We start from the raw sequence: 26,899 nt of genomic DNA, 5'->3' as shown, positions 1-26,899 counted from the left end.
ACGCTGTATGATGACGATGACGAGAAATTTCAAATCAGAATTCTGTTAGTAAAGTGTTTGAATTTCGCTTTGTAGTTCGAAATACATTTGTCAGTTCGAAACACGTAGAAAGTTACTTTGACATTGTTGTGCGTATTGTTCTATATTCTGAGCTTCTATATTATTTTCAGAATTTCTGAAAATTATTATCATCAAATTTGATGTTGAAAGCTTTGTTTTGAGTATATGTAAACATCGAGTATTACATTAACAGGTAATTGATCTTGTTACTGCAAAAAAGGTAATTTCAAGCGTACCCTTTCTCCGTTTCTCTTTTGCTCACATGAGGAAGCATAAAATGAGGGGAAGAGGTGTGCTATCATACATCATAGGGTTTTTCTCCTCTTTCTTCTCTCTCTCTCTCTCTCTCTCTCGAGTGATGCGTTACCATGGTTACGAAGAATGCTCGTCTCATTCTGCTGGAGCACTATTATCGGGTGAAGGACGTTTGAGACGGGGGATGTAATAGAATTCATCTCTCTGATGACATCAAAGTGATTTGTCCTTCAAAGGCAGATGGCATCAGCATAATAGTGTCGGTGACATTGGAAGTAGATGAATTAGGTGGGAAACGAATAGGATCCCTAAAGTATCTCTGAGCGTTTCTGAATTTTTTTTTATATATACGAGACGTGATGTGCGGTTTTACACAGCTGGTCTTTTTTTTCTTTTTAAATATGTATGAGTAAAAAAAAAATATATGCGAAATTGGAAAACATTGTTTCAAGAGGACAACACTGGAGGAACGTCGAGTATTTTATGTGCGGTTTTTGAAATATAAATTCAAAACATTTGTACGTAACTATGAATTCTGCCTTTGTAAAGTAACATACTCTCCGTTTCGAGAGATCGTTCCACGTGGATAGTCTTCATTGTAGTCGGTAATCCAAAACCAGATATCCCTCACAATGTAAGATGCCAAATATCTTGAGGCATTCTGTTAGGCTAGGCGCATGCATGCTTCAGTTGAGATTTTATATATATATGTAAAAGAACATTTAACGAACTGCAATGTTCGGATTCCATCTTAAACTTTTGACTCACATCTCGTGTGGCCTCCGTACTGTAAAGCGACGCCATTTGAACAAACGAATAAACGAACAGTCGAATATATTGAGATTATTATTATTTTTTTTAGATAATTCAGAAAATAATTTAAAGCACTAATCACTAAAACATATTAACAACAAAATCATCAAAAACAATATAAGCATTTTATAGTCATCTATAAATTCACAAGAGAAAGCAAGAATATACATCCAGCCTTACCGTGACATTGAATTGGATGGAGACGTATTAAAACATTTGTGATTAAAGAATTTGAAACAGATTGAAATTAGAATTTATAAAACATATAAAAATCATCGATGGTTAATTCAGTTACGAACAAAACGTTAGGGAGAAGTTATTTGTCTCGTCTCGAATTTAAAAATAAGCTTTCTGTTTTGCTGGATAAATTGTTTCTGTATGTATAATAGAATCAAATAGAATGTTCGAGACTCTTATGGAGGATACGGTGGTTTAGCGGTAGAGCGCTGAAGTCTGGTGCGAGAGATCCTTGGTTGAACCCCAGGCCACTTGAGTTTGTGGTAGACATAATGATATCCATGCATTTTCGTTTTTCCATTTCCTCCCGCATTCTCATCCCACAGTTTTTCCTCATTTATTTACTTTCATTAGTTATCCGTTTCCTTTAGCGTAAAGAGTATAGTCATGGTGTTAGATGAAAGAAAAAAATTATTTCGCGAAATCCTGTAATCTCATCCTGTAATGCCTGTACATATATGGTTCGACATTATAACCGTATTAGTTTTTAAGACCATATTTCTAAGGACATCGCCCATGAGAATAAAATGGTCGAAAATCGAGTAGGTATTCAGAATGTTTTTGAACAAAACTGTACAATGAAACGAGAGGGGAAACAACAGTGCTGGTAAAGCAATAAAAGGGGAAATGAATTGTAGAGAGAAAAATGCTAATGAAGCCCATAATTGCATTGGATAATCAAAGACAGAATAACCACAAAGAAGAAAAGATGGAGGCAAATGAAGGCTTTTCAAAAGATGTGCGATTAGGACTTAGTTTAAAGAATCTCCAGAGAGCAAAATGGCTTTAAAAGAGGCCAAATTAGCATACGACGCAGTTCACAAGAACAGAATCGTAAAAGAGCAGTCCAAAGGAGAACAAAGATAAATCTATAACAGAAAGCGAGAGAGTTAGTAGAGAATATTTGCTATAAAATATAGAAGAGAAGCTGGCGCTGAAGAATGCTATTTATATCGCTTTGTCTGCTATTTAAAATTTCTCTATTGAGATCTAGACCTATAGTAATAGAAAGTCTTGTGCATCAGTTAATGGTTTCATGATACAGATTCGAACTGCATACAGCAGTTACTTTATTTTAGAATGTAATAAAATCAGCCTTCTTAATCAGTAAAGTTCATATAAATGGGAAGTTAATCTTAGTTACGATTTTACGAGAGGGTATTCTAAATTTGAACCATGATGTATCTGCGAACCCTTGTAGACATTCATGTATTGAAAGCCTTGTTTTCGTTCCTCTATCAGGTGTTAATTTAAGTAAACAGTTATTAGGGAAAATAAAGACCTAGAGCAGCGTTTCCCAACCTTCTTCAACTTGCGGCACACTACGGGTATAACTTGAATTCTCGCGGCACACTTACAGATATTATTATTTGTAAACTTAAAACACAGTGTATTTTTTTTCTGTGATTACTGATCATCTTCTCACAGAGAAGAAAGCTCGATCACTAGTTTTCCCCAGTGGTAAATCATTATGCTTATTCTGCATTCTAATTTAAAAATAGAAAACAATTGCAATGAAATATTGGACTCATGTTTTTAAAAATACGCTTTCTTTTTCGAAAACTGTATCCAACCTTTCACAAGAAGGAAGATCACTAAATAACGAACGAACAAACAAATCTCCTGTACTTTTAAAACACAAATGTACGTAATTTGTATGCACTTTTGCTTTGTCGAAGAGATTGAATGATATTTTAAATTTTCAAGTTACGAAATAGTCTGCAACAATAAAGAAACAATAATGATCATAACAATGATAAATATTTTTTCAACATTAATAATGTAAAAAAAGTAACAGGGTATGAACTTAAAATTGTAGATTCATAGAGGTTCATAGTCGTGTGAAATAGAAATATACATTTTCCCCTACGTTTTGTAATTTGATTGCTATAGAATTAATAATTTTGTTTCGATTTCCTCTCGGCACACCAGCGGCCCATTCACGGCACACCAGTGTGCCGCGGCACACCGGTTGGGAAACGCTGACCTAGAGCATGATAAAACGAGATTTAATTTCTAATTGCTGTACAAGCATGCAGTATTACGTTATATTTACTCTACATATATTTGATATAATTTCCATTATATCGATTCTTGGGAATGTAATTAAAGCTTATTGGGATCCATGCCTGATACGTGCAACTAAAATAAACAAACAGTATAGAGTTGTGTAATTGAAGATAAATATTTATAAAAAATAATACATAAACGTTGGGTGTGCTAAAAACGGAAAAATTGGAATACATGACAATTATATCGTTGGATTATCTCTTTGGCTGGTTAACTAGAGGGTAATTAATGCTTGTTGGACTGAAGTGAGGAATAATATACCTAGATATGTAGTGCCTTGTAACCTAATTCTGTTTTCTGTGTATTCGAAATTTATAATGGAATTCATCATGTTTTCCGCTTCTTTCTGTCCCATCTATTCCAACTTCATTCATCATCATTCTGTTCATCATCTTTTTCTGTTACCTCCGATAGATTTCAATTAGTATGTCAATATTCGTTGCTAATAATGTTGTACTTAACGCGTTTAAATGCTCTTTTTTTTTTTCATATAAACTTCCAAGTTGAATCTTTCGAGCAAATATCAACTTTATTTGCCTTGTTCTGACAGTAGCGGTCTTGATTATCTAAGTACGACTTGAAGTAACTTAATCTACCTCCTTGTTGGCAAACTGCCAGATGTGTTTATACAGAGTTCTGTTACTTCCTTTAAAGAGTGAAATTGCACAGTATTAGCACATAGTGTGTTAATAATGTATTCTGAGCGGTATTTTCCTGTTTATTTTATTAGGATCGTTCTTAGAATCCATTCTCTGTTTTATGAGTGATCCGTATGTTGCATAGAATTGCTATAATAATTGTTACGAATACTTGGACCATGTCCATTTTTTCCATTGTTTGGCCCGATATAAAGAGCAAATGCTGATATATCTAGTGAGAAAGATGGAAAATTTGTGTTGCTTCATGGAGGCAAAACGGAAGTACGTCCCCCACAGGCAGGTAATAAATCGAGTAGAGAAGCATTGGAGAAGGAACCGAAGCACAGAACAAATAAACTCCAGCTGAGCATGAAATGGGGCTATCCTTATGGCAGACGGAAGGAAAAAGGCTGGAGTAGGAAAGCACCTGGAGTTATTCAGGTGATCTCGTCGTCTGTCTGTATCTCTCTCCCTACATGCAGCGAAGCGTATTCTGATTGAGAGAAGTCTTTATCTGGAACAGCATTTTCTTCCGTGAGATTCTCAAAGTTCTTCGAGTATTTCCAGTTGATTGTTCAGAAAAGTAGAACGTCGTTTGCTATGGAAAAGAAAGAAAAAATTTAACTGCAACATAAAAGGTAGAGAAACTAAGTTTTATCGGCTAGATCTTTGAGTTGCAAGCAAAATGCAAATAAAAATGTATTTTCAACACGCTAGCTGTGTTTTTCTTAGATCTTCAAATTAAATCCAAAGAACGTATATAGACTACTGTATATCTACATACTCAAATATAAGCCTTTATCTAGAATTAGTAATTGTCTAATCTTGTTACTCAGTTCATCGAATTGCAATAATATATGTACAAATACATGAACATTCAGATACTTTGGTACTTGCTTTGCGTTGTTTGTATGGAATGTAATGTCCCATTTCAACATTCGTATGAGATTTTTGAATATAGTACTACCATTGAAGTTCGATACATATACTCTTCTTAGTTAATGAGTAAAAGAGAGGAATTCAGGTAAATATAAGAACCTACACCTGTACACCTGTGAACAATCCGACAATGCAATGCATTTACTTTAAATACATCACTTCATAGGATAACGAATTTCTTAAACTGTTCGGAACATATTTTAGAATTGGTTTTGTCACACCTACCCTTTGCAGTCATTGAAATCCTGGCTGCAAATTTATTCGTAACTTTGAAAATTCAAATAACATATTCCGTTTTAAATAGGATTATCAGTGCTTGATAAATTCCTTTCGATTTGGCTGAATATCCCTTTACAGCGCCATTTTTTTAAAGCATTTATTCAAATGTTTAGTAGGAATTATATATTATTAATAATATTTATTGTATTTCAGAAGCCCGCAGGATGGACGGGTTGCGGGCTCTTGATGTGATGGGCTTGCTCCAGGAGCGGCTAGCCATCCTGGCGGGCGGGAGGGATAAAAGAGGCGGTCCCGTCCTCACGTTTCCCGCAACACCTCGTCGGGAGAGGGCCAAGCCAGACGACTATCGTCGTCTGCTGCAATATTTGCTCAGCATTCCATGGTAAGTACTTGTGTTTTTATTTTCTTTCACAATGATGATATAAATACAGCTTGTCTCCTAAATAATTGTTGTTTTTATTTCACTTTTTCTAAACCATCGAAAAATAATTTGGCTTCTACGAACTGACATTTATATATAAATACATACACATCTAACCGTCTTGACATTACAATATTGTTAGTTATGTTTTCATTAATAGTATCTCTTTTTCATATTGGAGCTAAATTCTGCTTCAGTTGCTAGGCCAGTTCTTCTTTTGCGATGTTAAGTGTTGTTTCTGTGATTCTGATGGAACATCTACTTCTCTAAATAATGAATACGTAAATAGTAGTTGCAATTGAACAAATATGGAAGGCCACAATTTATGTCCAAATAATTTTGAATTTTGTGCACATTGCTAGGACGTCCGGTGTCATTGCGTGAGTTTCTTCGCAGCTGTTGACTTCCAATGAGTCTATGGTTCGTAGATTGTTCGCGTAAACTATCCCTTTCAGACATTTCAATATTACTCAGTTGGCGTCAGGCTAGGTGTGCTTGATGTGCAAAAAGACTTCGAAATTACAGTCAGCAAGGAATAACAAGTGAATTTCGGCCATCCTGGCAAGTAATATATGTAACGTTGTCTCATCCTGGTGAAAATATTCAATTGGATCCAGTTAATTTATTGAAATTCTTATATTATTCTGTGTATGTAGTTGTTATAATGGTTGTATTGTAGATGATGAGACTAATTATACGCTGCGTGGACTTTCCACACGAAATACCGATTATCTTGGATTATTTGTATATGGCGTTGGGATTTTCATTTGCGCAAATACGAAATTTTTGAGAATTAACTTATCCCAACAGATGAAACCACTCCTTCAGAATTCCAATATCTTCCTAAAGGTGTGTCTGGAGCGATCGGTAATATACCATCCTTTCTAATCTGGCCTAGCTTTTTTAATTCATAAACCACAGAGATACGATACGCACGAAACTCCGCATTTTTCGTAGCAGGTGTCAAGTGCTTTTGGGCATCTCTGATTCCCGTGTAAGTCAGTAAGTCGGGGCAGTGGCTTATTTGAGTACGCCGGCATGTTCTCGACGCTTTGGACTGTCTTTGATATTTCTGGACGACCCATGCTCGTGCAATCCTTTGGTTTGAAGTTCTTCGCAGGGGCGTCATTTAGGGGGGCAGGAGGGGGCAATTGCCCCCCCCCAAGAGTTTGAAGAATACATATACTTTAATCGATTGTCTACTAATATAATATAGTATAGTAACATAGTATAATATAGTATTATATTACTAATATAATATAATATAGTATAATAACTAATATAGTATTACAAAACGTGAAAGTCTTGTGTCGGTGGTGCCCTTGCCCCCCTCAAGCAAAGTCTGAAATGACGCCCCTGATTCTTCGATAAGATGAACGTATTCAATGGATGTCTGCTTTCGTACTTCTGGAATTTGCTTTTGGCATAATACTGTCAGCTCTGTTTTCCAGTAAGAGCGAACAATAAACACTCACTACTTCAGAGATTCCTATCTACCTAGGTATTGTCAACTATTGCTACGCACACAAGTACGCACCAATGATAATCTTGAACGCTAACACTCACGAACATGACCGTCGACAGTAGGGGGTAATTACCCTCCCTCCCCGCATTTTCGAATGGTATTCAGTTCTTGGAAGCATATGACAATCCATACTAATTTGCTCTCACATACTATAGTATTACGGCAACTAGTGGATAATTTAAGAAGTCGGTCTGCAACTATTGGACAGTTTTAGAAGTGGTTGGAGTAGTTAACTCCTTTTTGTGCCAATCGTTTGAGTTATTTTTGGAGGGAAGAGAGGATGATGAGAAAATAGTACAAACCGTCGAATTCGAATCGTACTCCTTATTGTAGCAAGCTCCTCAATTCTGCAAAATGAAAGTTACATATGTCTTCAATAGCACTTCTGTATTTAGGTGCCATCCTCATTTGTTGAGACCTAAATAACTTTAATATAAAGTACTCATTGAAACACGCACAAACATACATACATACACACACACACACACGCATGCATATATATATATATATATATATATATATATATATATATATATATATATATATATATATATATATATATATATATAGGGTGTTTCAGATAAAACGTCCAGTGCTTATAAATCCGAAACGGCTGAGAATAAAACGATGAAACAAAAACTGAGATAGAAAAATGTCATAGGGTGCATCACATGGTGTTGTTGTGGTGACCCCCAGGGCCCTCAGAAATCCGAAATGGCTGAGAATAAAAAGATGAAACAAAAACTGAGATAGGAAAATGTCATAGGGCGCATCACATGGTGTTGTCGTGGTGACCCCCAGGGCCCTCCTTCAAGGGGGCCCAGGGGCCAACTTCAAATTTTCAAATGGGAACATGTATTGAATCATACCTCATTCAATAGTCCTTGAAATACGAAACAACTTTTGTATGAAACAATTTTCGATTTGGGGCACCGTTTTCAAAATGGCCGCAAAAAGTCCTGTATCAGTTTGAAGTTGGCACCTGGGTCCCTTTCAAGGAGTTTCCTGAGGGTCACCACAACAACACCACTTGATATGCTTTATCATCGTTTCTATCTCAGTTTTTGTTTAATCTCTCTATTCTCAGCCGTTTCTGATTTAGGCCTATAAGCACTGGACGTTTTATCTGATACAGGACCCACTTTTTGCGGCCATTTTGAAAACGGTGGCCCAAATCGAAAATTGTTTCCTACAAAAGTTGTTTCCTACAAAAGTTGTTTCGTTTTTCAAGTACTATTGAATGAGGTATGATTCAATACGTGTTCCCATTTGAAAATTTGGAGTTGGCCCCTGGGCCCCCTTGAAAGAGGGCCCTGGGGGTCTCCACAACAACACCATGTGATGTGCCCTATGACATTTTCCTATCTCAGTTTTTGTTTCATCTTTTTATTCTCAGCCATTTCGGATTTATAAGCACTGGACGTTTTATCTGATATAGGACCCACTTTTTGCGGCCATTTAAAAACGGTGGCCCAAATCGAAAATTGTTTCCTACAAAAGTTGTTTCGTTTTTCAAGCACTATTGGATGAGGTATGATGCAATACATGTTCTTATTTGAAAATTTGAAGTTGGCCCCTGGGCCCCCTTGAAGGAGGGCCCTGGGGGTCACCACAACAACACCATGTGATGCACCCTATGACATTTTCCTATCTCAGTTTTTGTTTCATCTTTTTATTCTCAGCCGTTTCGGATTTATAAGCACTGGACGTTTTATCTGAAACACCCTGTATATATAACAGGGTGGCGCAAGTAAACAGGAAATTTTGAAGATATGTAATTTGCATGTATACAGTATGCCATTTGTGTTTTCATTAGAAAATATCACAGACTGTCTCTTTACTTCTTAAAGGTGACATGGGAAAGATGTGCCCTTTCGGCATTCACATTCTAATAGCCTGTTATGCAAACTCCAGAATACTTGGTGTAGCATGTCTCGGAGAATGGCAACGATTTTGTCTTCAATCATCCATCTTGCAATTCATGGATAGTTGCAGGACGTGTGCGGTATACCTTGCCTTTAAAATGCCCCCACAGGAAGAAATCGCACACACTAAGATCAGGGAATCTTGCAATGCTGGTAATGCTGTCGAAATATCTTTTGCGCAGCAGTAACACTAACACTCTGCTTGTAAAACGCTCTTACAGCGATAGCACGTTCCAATGTTGGATAATTACTAATGGCAACGCATTTACAACCACCACGAATCGGTTCCCAAACAACTGCAGGCACTGCAGTGTTGCCAACTCTAACGTTCAAAATTTCCCACTTCCCTGCGTCACCCTGTATAACAATAAAACAATATTTTATGATTACTATTCCATTACTAAACCTATTACAGTAGGACGTCGATTACAGTAGGATCCCACCCCCGCCAAGTGGACTTTGTGGTGGAAAACACCGTGTGCGTGGGTTTTCTCGGGGTTCTCCCGTTTCTTTCCACTTTCTTCATTCCACCATTTCATTCATTACTCATCATCACCGTTTCCTTTAGCCTAACCGGCACAACCATGGGACGTAAAACTCAAAGATTTCATTTTTTTCAGACTTTTTTTTGTGGGTGGCACCGCCCTCCGGAGCTCTGAGAGTGCCCCCCGGATAAGACCAAAATAATACGTCTATAATATAATAATAAATAGAATAATAACAGCAGTGCCCCCCGGAATACTGCGTGTGCACCCCCGGAACATTTTTTCTGAAAAAAAAAAAAAACGACTGATAACCACTGTATCGACAAAAGAGCATACCGTACAGTATATTTTAAGTCTAAATGGCATTTTCTTGGTCATTTTTGAAAATCCGAATTACCTGTGGTCCCAACTAGTTGGGATTTTCGACTTCCTACTGTATTTTAGTTCAAAGAATTGACAAGATTATTTAAAACCTAATTTGGAATAATAGTGAGTTAAAATGACTCTCATCGACCTTATAGATGTATATATAGCAATATCTTGAGAACTAATTGTCCAAATGGCTTTAAAATACACATATAACATACTGAGAGAATATGTGATAAAAAGTCGAAAGAACCGATTGGAAAAGAGTTAAAATATTTTGCATTCGAAGAATGAAATGAGTTATACTGACTCATGTCGTCCTTATAGTGTTAAATACTTATTCGAGTTAGCATTGATGAGCAAACCGCTAATTTACTGAAAATAGATCACCCTTCTTGCTGGAAAGTTTCAGTTAGGATCTATGCTTCGTAAGCATGTGGTCTTGGATTCGAAAATTGCGCCGTTCGTCATCCTGGCAGATGTTGAGGTATCTTTTCTGTACTCCACAATACGAATGCAGCCATTTTCTACGTATACATTTTGGAAACCGAGTTTGTTTTATTATTCGAATTCCCGACTAATATATTTTCGGAGGTTGTGTTCTACTTCATAATAAATAAGAGCAATATTTTCATGTACATATCATTATCATCATAAGTATTCTGCCATTATTAGCAGGTCGCTTGCTGCAGCTAAGCTTTCATGCTCCACGGTCTTTCGATAAGCGCTTCGTCTTCACGTACGGTTTTTGTGTTTTGATATTGTCCTTCGCCATCTCCCTGTCTTTCCTGCCACCATACCCTTTAACTCATTCTTCATGATATAGTTTTTTTTTTTTTTAAGCCAATGTCTCAGCCAGTAATATCTAAATTCGTTCTTGTCTCCTCACAATTTTTAACACCCTCTCATTCGTTTTCCTCACGACGAAGCCAGTTCGTTTCATTCTTCTCCACACCCACATTTCGAAAACTTCATCATTTTACGTAATGACCATGTTTCTGACTCATACAGTACAATACTTCACACGAATTCTTGTTCTCAATTCTTTGTTCAAGATAGGTATATGTAATGACTATATCTTATAACGTGAATGTTGTATTTATGACGGCATGTTCCTCGTGGTTTGTAAATTTCGAGATATAATAAAGGAATAATTTATTAATCGTTTTTATATTTATATTTTTCTTTTATAAAGCAAGTGCTATAAATTTTTTCATGGAGTTTTCATTCATACCCAGGCATGTGGAGCATATCGATTATATGTAGCTCATCAATCAGAGGCTGTGAATTCGTCTGGTGATGGAAGTTGTTACTGGATTTGCGTAGATGGTGTGGAGCAATAATTCATTCTGCCTGTCGATTGATGTGTGTTGCGAAGATTGATTCAGTCAAGGATGCCAATATTAGCCCAGTGAAATATGAGGGATTAGCTCGTAACCAGAATCTCACGTTAAAGTCACTTCTTTTATTTGTGGTTACATGCTTTCATAAGTCCTATTGTAGAACTTCTTAAGAAAATAAAATAAAAAGTAAGCCTTCTTATTGTATTTATGCTCTATAAAATAGAGAAATATAGGTGATCTACTATCTGGTGATTGATATTCTAATGTTCCATGCTATTGTTGGGTCTAATAAATAACCTATTTAAACCCACTTCAAAAATATAGGTTCTCTATTGGACCTATATGTATGTGCGCATGTCAATCCATGACAGTTTCTTAATGTTACTGGACAGCAATTGATTATGCTTCGGCAGAATTATTCATGGTGGTCAGAAGACTATAGAAGTTCTCAAGAGTTTGTATATCGCTTCGCCAGCAAGAAGTTTTTTTTTTTTTTTTTTTTTTTTTGACTAATTCAAATGACGGTTAATGAGTTATTCTTCGTAGACATACAGTTATACAATTGTAAATGAATTATACAATTTAATATCCAAACTTCTCCGGACTGATACCAAAACTTTATCATTGGTATTTCGAGGTCGCTATCACCCTCAAGATAGCCCCTTCCTGTACATATATATTTATTCCAACAGCCCCCTTATTATTAGGAATACTGTGTGAAGTATTTTTTTTTTCTGTCTAAAAACTGTCGAATACCACCTGCAGTTCTCTCTGGATGTGTACAATTGTCTGAACCTCATCCTTTCCATGTCATCTTGAGTTGAGTTGAGTAGATGTTGGGCCAACTCTAACGAGGCTGATAAAATATGAGATACGACATGGGATGTAAACTCTGCATGACGCTTGAAATAGTAGCATCAAACTTAACTAGTCTCTAGTCCAGCCATGCCCACGGCGAGCAGATAGTGGAAACTCTCCTCGTGAACGCTCACGAGCATTCTACGGGCAAATACCATTGTTCGTGCTTCGTGGATCTTCGGGTTTCGTCCTTAGAGGAGCGCAAGTGTTGTCAACCTTGGCGGTAATCACTAGCTTACCAAAAAAAAGTATGTATGGTAACTGATTGCCATTTAGTGTAAAGTGTTTTTTTACAATGTGGTAACCATTAATTATAGACAATACAAACTTGTAACAGCAATCAAATGATAAACTATGTACGTTCCTTTTCTTCTTTTTTCTTTCCTTTTGTTAAAGAAGGATGTGGGTTTGTTATATCCGAGTGTGGGTTTGTTATATTATGTTGTTTCGCTTTTTAGGAAAAGAGATAATCTGTTGATACGAAAAAAAAAACTGTAGCACTTGTTTGTAATTATCTAAGTATTATCTCCAGAAAATTAGCTTATGCATGTATGTGTGTACGAATAGGCTTAGCAAGGGGTTGGTTGTGGAGATTAGAAGCCACTATTACACTATCAATAAGAAGAATAGTATTTCTTACTCCACTTTTAAAGTTACTTTGATCGCAAAGAATCAAACAAAATATTAAGAGAGCCAAAGAGATTTTCCATTTTTAAGAGTGACCGTTAGTGACTGCAATTAGTTTTATATATATATATATATATATATATAACAAGGAGTGTCTTTTTAACAAGGAAAAATGTATTGTCCCTGGCTGGTTGCTTGCCGGTGGCTTGTTAAAAGTGAAAAAGAATGTTAAATCATTTCAACGACTGAAGCTACACGCTTGTCTTTCTTTGATAGTTACTGACTGATTTTGAAAGTCACAATGTTGTAGGCCTACTGTAATAGCGTAGGCCTACTGTAATAGCGGAGGTCTACTGTAATAGCGTAAATTCGGAAGGAAACGTTCCAACTGAATGATACGAACAATTATTCCCAGTGTCTTGAACATGAAACGTGGGTTGCACGGATAACGCTTAAAGTAGGCTGGACTGCACTGGAATTTCCTTCCGGCAAATTAGTGTTTGGTCGGAACTCAGTTCTTCTGTGTAATTGTCTCTTAACAACATTTGAACATTTCTTTTAGATAATAATAACTAACTAACTCTATGGCCTATGGAACCCGAAGGTTCAATGCCGCGTTTACAAAATATTTCCACTAACTTCTGTCCTTAGTCAACTGGATCCAGTTTCTACTCTGTACTCTTATTTCTGCAAGATCCATCTTAATATTGTCTTCCCATCTACGCCTAGGTCTTCCTAGTGGTCTTCTTCCAATTGGGTTTTCAGTTAAAATTATGAAAGCGTTTCTAATTTCTTCCATTCTGGCTACATGGCCTGCCCACCTGAGCCTTCTACACTTAATAACCCTAATAATGTTAGGTGAGCGGTATAAACTATGCAATTCCTAGTTATGAATTTCCTCCAATCCCCATTTTCATCCCTCTTTGGTCCGAATAATAATAATAATAATAATAATAATAATAATAATAATAATAATAATAATAATAATACGCATTATTATTATTATTATTATTATTATTATTATTATTATTATTATTATTATTATTATTATTATTATTATTATTAACCTCCCGTCGTTCTCCTATCAATCTAGCAACGAAAGGCGTTTACAACTTAGCAAACGTGAAGCGAGTGACAAGTTACAGACCGAGTGCTAATGTAATACAACGTCACGAATCGTGTAAGCAAGCTAAAAAGGTCTGAAACAATTCGTTACCGATTTTTTCAGTCGTTTTTACGTCTGTAAGATGACATGTTTAATATTAGTTTCTTTCTTTCTTTCTTTCTTGTTCATTTGTTAGTTACTTCAACGCTAACTGTAACCTTTATCATGCGTCTTCCTCGACCAAAAAACGTACCAATTTTATTTCCTGGAGTGTTTTCGCGTCACTGCTTTCGAAATGGGGAGGGGGAGAGCACACCTGCACATTTCATGCTTGCATCTGCTCAATGCTTATCATCGTGCGAATTTCTGGCCAGGCTTGGCCATAGGTTTTTTGCCATCATGTATGGTTGGCAACACTTATCGGATGCAGTGGAAGAAGCGAAGCTAGCAGCACCTGTGTTCACCTGTTCTTATCTTCGCTCGTGCTCGCTCACGCTTTGGCTCCGGGAGCCAATTCATGGACAGGCCTGCTCTAGTCATACCCCAACTTAACTAGTCTCCCATCATAAGTTTCATAACATTTCATGCAGTAGTTTACGAGTTAAAGGCATAAATGTGACGCTACTTGTGTGAAGAAAAAAAAATATTCCAAAGAATTTCGTATTTTGATTAAACATTACATTTTACTTGGAAAAATACTGTCCAACCCAGTGGCGTAGCACACTTTTGCGGGCCCCCCCGCAAAGTATAGAGAAGGGGCCCCACTTGTAAAGCCGACACAAGTAAGGTGGAAGTTCTACTTCTTTAAAACTTTATTCATCGCAAGACTTCGGGGCCCCTATACATCGGGGCCCCCCCGCACTGCGGGGGTTGCGGGGGCAGCTGCTACGCCACTGGTCCAACCCAAGTAGTGGTTTAACAAATGTTACGGCACATCTGCTCCATCGTATACAGCAGTAAAGAAGTGATATGCAGAACTTGAACGTGGTCGTACATGCACCGATGACGTCCAAATGTGGCATTTACTGCGTCCACATTTTTTCCCTTCAAATTATTGACTGAACGAAGCCGCCAAACGATAGTGGTATGGTTTGTGCCTAACCCGTCTGCAGTGGCATGAACACTTCTCCGATGGTCCGCTTCCACTATGTTCCTAAGGAGCTCATCCAAACATGTTGTTTCTGTATGCCCACTGGCCTTTTTTTTTTTATATATATAATGCGGTGTCGCCGAAACGAAATTTGACAAATCAACGGCAAATAGTGCGTCTTTTCGCCATTCTTGGCTCAAGAGCACTGTTAACCCTTTCGGACTCAGGTCATTTTTGGCGTTTTCCTACATTTTCAGTTAGTGACTTATTGCTCAAAAACTTTAACCGATTGATATGTTTTTTTTTATTATTTTTTTTAGAAGAGGGACGTGGCTATTTTTTGGTGTAATTTAGATCGCAGTGTTGCCAACGGGAGGGAAATTATTGAGGGAAATATACGGTTGAAAACTTACAAAAATCCCTAACCGAATGTCAGGATTTATTTTTACACCTTTTACGCCTCAGTAGCAAAAATCAACAAATGTGCACGGGCTACAGCTTCCCTAATTATCCTATAGAAACTTTTTATGGTGCTTTCTGTAGATCAAAGAGGAGGCTTTCTGATAGTGGTACGTTTGTTACAGTGTGGCCAGCAAGAGGGAAATAATAGAGAGGAAAAGGGAAATTTTCCAAATTTTTCACCTAAAATCGGGAATTAACTTTTTGGGCTAGAAGCTCTGCCACTAGGCAGACGCAAACTATTTAAAAATAAACCTTGGTACCCCAGTAATATTCCACAAGTGTCATGGCGATATCTAACAAAGTAAACATGAAATTTTAAAAAAAGTAAGCATCTCATTCTACCTCAGAAATCCACAATTTTTTTACCATTTACAGAACATGGTTTATTATTAATCTTAACTGCATTTCCCCTAATTACCTTACTGAAACTTTTTATGGTGCGTTGTGTAGGATAAGGACGAGGCTTTCAGACAGTGGTACTGTTTCGTAACTTTAAAATAGAGTGATTAGTTATTAATTGAATAATGATTATGGGATATTTTTTATTGTTATCCTCGGTAGGACAATACTATTTTAGATGCATCTTTTATTATTGAGAAGTGAAGAAGGTTACAAAATAAATATAGACATTATAAATTTTACAATATTTTGCCTGTCATGGAGGAACACCTCCATGCACGAACTTTTTATGTTGTGCTTTGTAGCATATTAACGAGGTATTTACAAGAAGGTTGGATGAAGCAGATTGAGGTTTATTACTGCCAAGATTTTAATGGTTAGACAAAAAAGGAAGTTTTCAAAAAAAAAAAAATCCCCCTAAAATCGAGAATTTTCTGTAGCTGACAGCACTGCTACCAGACACGCAAACTATCTTAAAATAAACATTGGTACACTACTAATATATTCTACAAGTATCATGGCGATATTTAAGAAACAAAGCTTCTAATTAAAAAAAAAAGGGTAACAGAAAAGTAGGCAAAAACGAGAAAAATCATATTTTAGCATCTAAATAAGAATTTTTCGTGCACCCCCCTAATTACCCCATTGTAACGATCTGTACCCGCTTTTGTTCAGTAAGGGTCAACGTTAGACTGGCGTAAGTTGACTTGCGCTTGGACGTATAGGTACGGATTTATAAACAAAAATTTCGAAGTTTCTTTTTAGCCTAAATCTACGGAAATTTTAATTTCCCTAGTTGGCAACACCGCGCTTGCCGGTCCAATTGATGTTAACAGTTAGGTATCTATCCGAGGTATATACCTGACAAGTATTAATGAGATCTCTCGGCAAAGAAACAGGTACAGGAAAAAAAATCGAAATTCGAAAATTCTCGAATTTTTTACTTTGGGCTGAAATTTGAGAAATTCGACACCCTGAAGAAAAAGAAACTAATGTGATAAAATGTGGTCCAACCATATTTGCCCTCCCCCCCAAAAGTAATCCTGATATCTTAATTAGTGTCCACACACGAGCGGATTAAAAGTGACACACCCGTGTGTACCACTTTGGCCACCCGGGTCCCAAAGGGTTAGTGGTGTTTTTTGCTTCTTGTTGTGCAGAATGTCCCAGTTTGAATTCATAAAGAATCATCACTCCCAGCGGTGTGCTTTCTGTAGTGTGCTTTCACACGACCCTATTCAACAACATACTTGCTGCTGACTTTTCGGTGTTCCAGCATGTTTGTGTAGTGTAAATAGTTTGTGACGTTAGGCATATGACCTTAGTCCGTCCCTGTGTTGTCTTATTGATGTAAAGGACCCCGCTCAGAGTTTATGGAAATCCGGTTTCCGTTAAATTGGATGGTATTGCAATATGTTGTGTATTTTGGTCCCTCGATGAAAAGTTTCAATGGGCATAAAGCCCGAAAACCACACGTTTTTGAGTTATTCGCTGATTATGATCGTCACTTAATGGCATACGCTCTCTCGTAAACTGAAAATAATAATTACGTCGACATTTTATCTAGAAAGTATGAGTGAGTCTCACTACGGTATACTAGAGTTTTTGGGGTCATTGATTCCGAATCCAAGGGATCTTCCATCTTCCATCACGTCAGTTACAAGGTCGTTTGAAGGTGAATTCGAGATGAAACGTTGCAAAATCTGAACAAAAAGTACATAAATGTTATTTGAGTCGCTGGAACTGATTATGTCATTTTCTTGACCAGAGAAGGCCATTTCAGCGTCATTGCAGGGTCATTTCAAGGTCAAAGTTGAAAAACCGTCGGAGAAATCTGTAAGTCTGAAAGTCGTTTATTGATGCTGGATAATATTGTACAATTGTCACAGCAAAGTCGAGATCGTATCGATGATGTTAATGTTATGCAGACTAGAGGAGAAGCAGAGAATTCGGCGAGGTGAAATGCTATGTAGCAGGAAATCACACAAGCCGATATCACAGAATTCCTTCAATTTGATTTTTCGTTTCTTAATGAATTACAGTGGGTGTTTATCAGAACTAGCACCTACACATATACAAGATGATTTAAACTATGAGAATACTGATATTAATCAATTTGATAGAAATAGATTTGAGCCAGGATTGTTACATTTTAGAACCTTTTCAAGATTTAGAAACGCTAATCGATATCAGCTTTGGATACACTTTGTAGTGAATGATGATGAATTGCCAGCCATGGAAGTAGAATATAGTCCGATATTAGGGTATTGTTGCATTTGTAACTCCCGTGGAAGGACATTATTTTGTTATGCACGTGTAGCCAAGTGTCCTGTGATTTTTAGAATGAGCTCAACATCAACAACAAATCAAATACCCTAATCGAGCTCTGCTGAAATACATATAAGATGCTGGTATCATAATGTGAACAACGATGGAAATGAAGGTGAAATACTGGAATTGAAGATGAAGGATGACGAGATGTATGGTGCCCAACAAATTTTTATTGGAAAGGAAGACACTGCAAATGACTGACTGGAAAACTAAATGGACAATATTAATTGCAAATTCGATTTAAAAAATCATTGACTTCGGATTAGGAATCAGCTTTTCCTAAAAAGCTATCTATGATTTTTTTCAGATTTTCCCGACGGATTTCAAGTTTGACGTTAAAATGACCCTGCAATGGCCTTGAAATGACCTCGGATCAAAAAAATGACAATCGGATCCAATGACTCAAACAACGTTTATATACGTTTTGTTCAGTTTCTTTGCAATATTTCCTCTCGATTTGACCTTCAAATGACCTTGAAACTGACGTGATGGAGGTTAACCGATTTCGGATTCGGAATCTGTGACCCCAAAAACCTTGTATACCCTAGTGAGACTCATTCATACTTTCTAGATAAAACGACGTAATTGTTATTTTAAGTTTACGAGGGAGCGTATGCCCTTAAGTGACGATAATAATCAGCGGGTATCTCAAAAACGTAAGGTTTTCGGGTTTCGTGTCCATTGAGACTTTTCATCAGGAGACCAAAATACGCAGCATACTGCAATACCAGCAAATTTAACGGAAACCGGATTTCCATAGGCTCTGAATGGGGTCCTTTCCCACCAGACGTCAAGGCGGACGTTTCATTCTCACCAACCTAGTATACACAGATTTATTTGCATGTATAGTTTTCTTTTCCCCTTAACAGTAGGTGAGAAGGACGTCGAACGACATAGTGTGTAAGAAAAAAATGTTCATTGAATAAAGTATTAAGTACATTACTGGAAATATGAAAAACTCGTATGCAGTATTTTATTATGTAACACAAAACTGGTTTTCTCTATGTGGTTCAGAAAATTAACAACTTCTTAGCATAGCTCTATATGAACACCTTCATTTGTTCGGAAAATATCAAGTCTGGACTCAGTTGTTCTCGATACGTTCGTTACTGATGGAAAGAACCCCCAGGATTCACAACTGATGTTGATAGTTAGCATACTACATTAGTGGAGTAACAGTCATTAGGCTCTTGACCACATCTAAAAATGTGTAAAACTGTTTCTGTCGAAACTGAAAAACTAACGTAAAAAGGAATGGACATACCAACGACGAGTAAAACATGAATAAATAATAAACCCGTTCCTTCTAAAAAAAATTCTGTTTAGTACATGTTTTTCCAGTGTAATTAAATATTTGGACGGATATGGGCTCTGGACGTTTAATCTTGCTATTACGTGTAAATGTATAGAAAATATTTCAGCAAAGTTTCTCATACTTACAGATTCGTAACAGAACGCTTGTCAGTGTATGTTTATAACTTTATTTATTGATTTATTTGTGAAGAAGTAGGTGTTTGATGAAAGGGATATTATTATAAAAAGCATGTTTTCGCTGAATTTTCTTCGCCCTTTATACTCCGATATTCGTTTCGTTCTTCATGTAATATCATGTGATTAAATTAATATTTTTCATACGCAAACTTCCTAATACCCAGTGGTCAGTTATCTATGTAAATAAGATGTATGGTTAAGCTTCTGTGCTGTTAAATGAAAGAAGCAAACCAGATTTGGCTTCTCTAATACGGCGCTTACATTGTACTAAACCTGTTGGTTTATTTCCAGAACGGGGAAATAGCTTCTGTTTTGTTTGTCTTGAGGTTTTGTATTAAATAAGATTTTAGAAGCGAAAGAGAGAAGCAGGTCATTAACATTTAGCGACTGCTTCTGCCTCGACGCTCTTCGATTGTATGGATCGCGCTCTAATAGTGGCAGACCACTTTTTTCCCCTTTCGTACGGCATCGTTAAGACTTGGAAGTGCGTGGAGAAGACATAGAACTGAGAAAATTAACGAGAGAATCGCACTTCCCAACCCCATTTGTCACCGAGCACTCTACATTAACTTGAGAGAGAGAGGGAGAGAGTGAAATTCTACCACCAAGGATTTCCACTAGAAGGAACTTTCACTCCTCACCCTTCTCTGAAGGGGAACGCTAGGAAAATAAGATAACGGGATATCCAGATTAAGAAGATCCAGGAATCTTTTCCGAGTGGAATATTCTGTTCAAGAGTGTGATTTCGCTGCAAGTGTGGATCTGTCAGAATGAAAGCTCATTTCGTTACTCGGAATTATAGAAGGTTTTATATATATATATATATATATATATATTATTTATTTGATAAGAAAGAAGCAGTCTTTAATACTCGTAAATCCAGCGAAATTAAGGATGTGCATATGGCGTGACAGAGAACTAAAGACATATCGTAAGAAGTAAAGTAAACAAAACAGTATTGAAAACAAATGCAAATGAAACTAAGTATAAAATAATAATACCGTATATACTGTAAATACTGAAAACACGAAACATAATCATAAAAGAGAAGAATTTTAAAGAATCAATAATTTTACATGTTCATCAACCAGTATTCCAAATAACATGACAAATAACTGCTAAAGAAAGAGTTTAACTTTGCAATATAGCTTAATAATAATAATAATAATAATAATAATAATAATAATAATAATAATAATAATAATAATAATAATAATAATAATAATAATAATAGGTAGCATCTTAAAAATGAAAAAAATATACGTGAAAGAACAATATTCAAAACAATAATTTACTAGTACACTTATAGTGTAAAGATATAGTGTTAATAAAGGAGAATTACACATTCCTACGAATATTTGAAAGGAGAATAATTAGGAAAATATGCATACCGGTTCAAGAACAAATGAAGAGTTAATAGAAATATTAATAAGAAATCCCAGATATAGTGTGATACTTATTAAACCACAACATACTGATAATTATGTCACGTCATGAGAATGAAAATGCGGTTATATATAATGAAAAAATATTTCAGTGTAAGAAAGGAAGAAAGATGCCAGAAGATGTAATATGTAACTGAAGAAAGTTAAAGGTATTCGTACAAGAGGGGACTGTGTTGAATGAATAGTGGAAAACGGCACAAAGTTGTAAGTAGAGTAAAAGTCCCACATATGTGCAAGTTTTTCTTCATTTTCTTTTTTCTCCTTTTTTAAAAAAGAATCTGTAGTACTTGATAATAAAAATTCATTAACTTATAATATTGGATTAATGCCTATATTATAAAGTGAGTATTTTACGATACGCTCTGTTAAATTGTACCGAACAATGTCAGTTTCAAATATCGATAGAAAAGAAAATTATTTTATTAACTGGTTCCAATATTTTCCAGCTTACTGGTATTATAGGTCGATTTTTATCGTTACTTTATATCTTAAAAGTTACATTTTTTAACATACATTTGTGTTTTACGTGTTGCTTACAATATATTTCTTACAAGGTACATTAGCGAAGTGTCCCCTCGTGATTCGTGAAAAATTGTTTCAAATGCATAGTTCTCCGCGACCCAATGTGTATTGTACTAATTTAAGCGGCCCATACCGGTATATATGGGCCTTGAAATATCCGGAATTCAATCATACACTACTATAACGCTCGGACACAAAATTGCTTTTAATTTCTTTAGATGTAACTGGACATGAATGTGGGCATATGTGAAAAAGATTGGATTAAGTATTGGTTATCTGACATGCTACCCACCTCGGCCGCCATCTTGGAACCGCCATATTGGATTCAACTTTTGGCTTTTCAAATGGAAATAGGTGAAGTGATACATCATATTCATGTACAGTTTTCTCGGAGATTCATTGATATAGTGAGTTTTATCGTAGGTTGTTCCGTTTGCAACGTATTGCATATTAAATGTCAGGCACTTCACAAATATTGATCAAATAGAAAGTTGTGCAGGGACCCGTGTATATATGTAATCTTTTATGTGATTTATCGTCGGCGAAATATTATCTAAACGTGCATACATACAGACACATAGACGTCTATATGGAAATGGTAGGTCTTCACCCAAATCTGGTCATATCTGGATTTACATCAGGCATTTTGATCGTAATACAATACTTCCTTGTTATAATATTACATGGAAGTAATAACAATCACTCATAGAAATGTAATAAGAATTATGACAACAATGTTGTAAATAATTTGTTTATACCTACAGTATTTTTCCAGCTATTTTTTTTGTCAACATTTAAAAACGTAAACGTAATTGATATTACTCTGCAATGTCTTTTCGCGAAGTGCCTGGAGGGATTTAACATGCAATACCTTCCAAACGATACAAGCTACGGTAAAATTAATTACACCAATGAATTTCCGAGAGAATTGTACATAAATTTTATGTATACTTGCACCTATTTCCATTTGAAGAACCGAAAGTTGAATCTAACATGACGGATCCAGATGGCAGCCGGGGTAGGTAGCATGTGTTAGAGAAGCAGTACTTGATCCAATTTGTTTTGCATATGCCCACATTCATGCCCAGTTACATTTAACCCTTAACGAGTTTTCGTTACCATTTGGCTACACATTTTTGATCTTGCCTCCCGTTTGAAGAGTATTATTTTCAGGTATTGTTCGTTGTCGTTATTTGTGTACGTACTCTCCGCGATGGTAGAGCAGTTATTACCCCCTGGTGACAACTCTGATCAATGTTACGCGGAAAGTAGTCTGTGGATATGTTGTTTTGCAAGCAGTGTCGGAAGCAGACAGAAACGGTAGTGAACCGTTAAGGGCTAAAGAAATTGAAAGCAATTTTGTGTCCGAGCGTTATAGTAGTGTATGATTGAATTCCGGATATATTAAGGCCCATAAATATGCAAATTACCGGTATAGACCGCTAAAATTAATACATTACACATTGGGTCGCGGAGAACTATGCATTTGAATCAATTTTATACGAATCCCGAGGAGACACTTTCGAATTTACCTTGTTAGACAGACTCTGTAAACTATTACAATCCATTACAATATTACTTCAGCTTACCAGATAATGAGGAGTGCAAATACTTCATCCTGTATTAGCTAAAACTATAACAAACATTAACTTTTTGTTAGCTTGTTATGCTACGGACTCGTAACTATATCAGCTACAAAAAATGAGTCTAAGACCACCTGCAAGAACATTTGAACTGTCTCTATTCTTACTAAGTACATCGTTGAAATATGAATCACATAATAGACATTCTCCATCCTCATCTTCATTTCCATCTAAGTCTAAACTGTCCGAAGTTTTTGCTAATGAGAAGCATTCTCCCAGTACTATGGACATCATCATAGTACAAGTATCACAACTTCGTTGTCGTACGTGAGATAGCTCGCAAATAGACAGAACTGTTTCCTCTTGTGTTGAATATTATTCCAGCGGTCTCAAATCTTGTTAATCTGCATTTTATTAAACAACTTGTTACATATTGTTCAACTTTAATGTGTCATTTGTACGTACTTATTACTTTGCAGTAGCCACTAATTACCCATTAGAGACAGTGGTTCAAATCTTCTGGTGTAAAAAGTGTAGAGAATTTAAGAATTTTTTTTGTAAATGTGCTGATGTATTAATTTTCCAACTGTTTTACCACAACTGTTAAGCGTACAAATGGAAATGATTATAGTAAAAGATCTCTATTGTACAGAGCTGAAAATAATTTTGCTAAATTTTTACATTTTGAGCGGCAGTCCATTGCTGCTTATAGTTTTAAAAGAAGTCTTATATTTTCATGATTTAGTTTAAAAATTGCGAATGAGAAAATTTAGTACGGTGGCCCGTTGTTAGACTTCCAAGATACGTTGCGTAGGTATAAGAGATCTTACAGAATCCAAGTTTACATAACGACTATGTCCATCCATCTGTCTGTGGACGACACCTATTGGAGCAAAAACGGAAGGTAGAGCGAGAAACGATTTTCTGAAATCAGTTCAGCGTCCCAAGAATAAGTTCTACCTCTTCCCTCTTTTTAAAGCGGAAGTGGTAGGAGACAGACCATTTCCGGTTTTAACACATATCATCATAGGGCAAAAACTGTAATAGATTGCGAGAAACAGTTTTCTGCAGTCGATTCAGCATTACAATAATAGATTTTCTCCATCATATTTCTACTAAAACCAGCTTAATGATGGAAATTCAGCTTAACTAACGAAAAAAGCTTTTTAATATGGATTTAGCGTGCCAAGAATAAGTTTTGTTTCTGCTTGTATCACTCTGTTCAAACAGGAAGTAGTAAAACTCCATAATTTCCAGTCGTCATAGTAAAAAGACAGTAATAGATAGGAAGAAGTATTTTTAAAAAATAGATTCAGTATATAGCAGAAATAGGTGGTAATTTACGACTTTGTATCTATTGTAATCAGAAGTGGTAGAAATATACTGCCAGTTTCTGTTTCAGTTTTAATTCCCATAGAGCATAAATGGTAAGAAATATCAACAAACGGCTTTTGTTTGCGATCAGGACTGTCCCATAGTTAAGTTTCATGTTCATTGATGGCGACTTGGAACGGAAATTTATCATTCTACTGAACATTTAATGTAATATTTAGCATAGTTCCTTTAATTTTTTAAAATTTATTATCATTATTTTTTTTAAATAATGATGAAGCTACTTTTCAGATAAATCTCTCGTGAAATTTATTTGTGTAATTTTTCTTCATTACATTAAGCCTGATGAAGTGGATGGAACTCCGCTGGAAGTACTGTTATCGGAAACAGACTCAGCAGCGAGTTCATTTGAACAAAATAAACCCAGGAATAACGTCGTAAGAGATAGTTGGCCTCCTACATTTAAGCGTGGTGTCGTCTTTGTGTCACCGTAGTCTTGATGGAAATCCGTAAGAAGCAGCAATTTCTGTAAGCTTACGATCAACATAGTCTTCTTTCTCCCTGCTGCGCGCACACGTTCGTTCTAAGAGCAAGTTTAACCAAACATAAAAAAAAAAAAAAAAAAAAAAAAAAAAAACTTCTACGATATTATTACCGTACAACGAGAAAAAGTCCAAAGATGATATATTTAACAATTAATATACTTTGCTGCTGAATAAAATATGAACGAGTGGAAATCTTTGTGTAGTTTTTGAGAAACTCAAGAAAAAGCTATCTTTGTAATGAGAAATTCATGAAAAAGCTATCTTTGTAAACCTAAATACAGTAGGACCCCGATAATCCGAACGTCAAAAAACCAAAACGCCAAAAATCCGAACGCGATCCCTAGAAGCTTTTTACATTTTTTCTTTGCGCTAGCGATAAGCAAAACAATAGGGTTGTCCGTCGGCGTTGTGTGAAGTCAGTGTTTTTACAAAAGCTCATTCATATGTAATTGTTTGTCATATATATTAGATTTTTTTATTTTCCCGTAGGCCTATACAAATTAAGTTTTAAGTGTGAGTTACAATAACAGCGTAATTTAGTGTACGAGCATGTTCTTCAGAAACATTATATATAAGTAGCCTTACGTACGGTATTGTAATTGCTGTATGTACTGTATAACCACTGTATCGATAAAAGAGCATACCATATAGTATATTTAAGCCTAAATGGCATTTTCTTGGTCATTTTCGAAAATCCGAACAACCTGTTGTCCCAATTAGTTCGGATTTTCGACTTTCTACTGTATTAACGTATACGATAACTGCACCACCTATTACTAAGACGAAACTGATTCTGAAGTATATTCTCAGCAAGCTTTAAATTACAGTAGAGCGTCGATTATCCGAAGTAATTGGGGAACATGGGTGTTCGGAAAACTGGTTTGTTCGGATAATCGAACTGTACATGTTTATTTGCCAAAAAGAAGTACTGTACAGTAAATTTATTCATAAAAACAGGCATCTCTTTAAGTATTACAAAGTAACGTACAAAGACAACTTTAGTAGGAATATATAGTATGTGGTACAGTTTATTAAACAAAAATATGTACATATTACATACGCATTTTGCTGGCGGCTTGGCCGGTCAGCAGCGCCTTATGAAGACCCCATTAGAAGCAATGTTCCGCCAGCGGTGGCTCAGTGCGGCGACTACTGTGGGAAACTTGGTTTGGGAATGAGGGGGAAGATGGACGGTAGGGTGGGAGAGTAACAGGTGCGAGCGAGTACACAGTTCGGTTAAGCGGTCGTTCGGTTGGCCGACGTTCGGATAATCGACGCTCTACTGTATATAACACTAGTAAAACAATAGTATATTGTATAGATATGACCAGTGGCGTATTTAGGATTTTGTTTCTGGTGGAAGAGGCTATGCACAACACGTGATATGTTGACAGTGTCTGATGAAGCCAATATGTTCAGTTAGTTGGCGAAACTGTCACGCATTTATTATTTTATAATAAACGTTGCTTTGCTCAGCAATTTGTATTTCAGTGTAAGTTATACAACACGTGAATAAGCACTTATATTTTTCCTTTTGGGTGCCGACATATTTTAATGAAGTTCGTTTTTCTTTTTTTTTTAATATTCTGTATAATGACATTTCCAAATATGAGGAATGAAAACATTGAGTGAGAGTGGAGAGGGGCAGAAATAACTGAAAGGTAAGATAATACTTAAATTATCAAGAAGGAAATGCACGAGGGGGGAGGTATGAAATTCGGTGGCGGTACATTTTAGAAAAAAAGTAACGTATCGTTTACAATTAAATACAGATCCCACGATAAGGAAAAGA

At 36.1% G+C, this 26,899-nt stretch overlaps 1 protein-coding gene across 6 annotated transcripts in view; it reads left to right on the top strand.

Annotated features, from left to right (window-relative positions):
- trio (trio Rho guanine nucleotide exchange factor) overlaps nt 1-26,899 on the top strand; it is a 1,041,517-nt gene that overhangs the window by 279,056 nt on the left and 735,562 nt on the right. For all 6 annotated transcript variants that reach the window (XM_081765424.1, XM_081765422.1, XM_081765425.1 and 3 more), the window contains exon 3: nt 5,445-5,634. In XM_081765424.1, coding sequence (XP_081621550.1) covers nt 5,456-5,634 — 179 coding nt within the window. In that variant the 5' untranslated portion in view covers nt 5,445-5,455. The remainder of the gene's footprint in view (nt 1-5,444; nt 5,635-26,899) is intronic.

Source organism: Thermobia domestica, chromosome 7 (assembly GCF_964235325.1).
Source record: "Thermobia domestica chromosome 7, izTheDome1.hap1.1, whole genome shotgun sequence".
Lineage (NCBI taxonomy): Eukaryota > Metazoa > Arthropoda > Insecta > Zygentoma > Lepismatidae > Thermobia > Thermobia domestica.
Note: the sequence above shows the minus strand (reverse complement) of the source record. Positions and strands in the feature narration are given on the sequence as shown.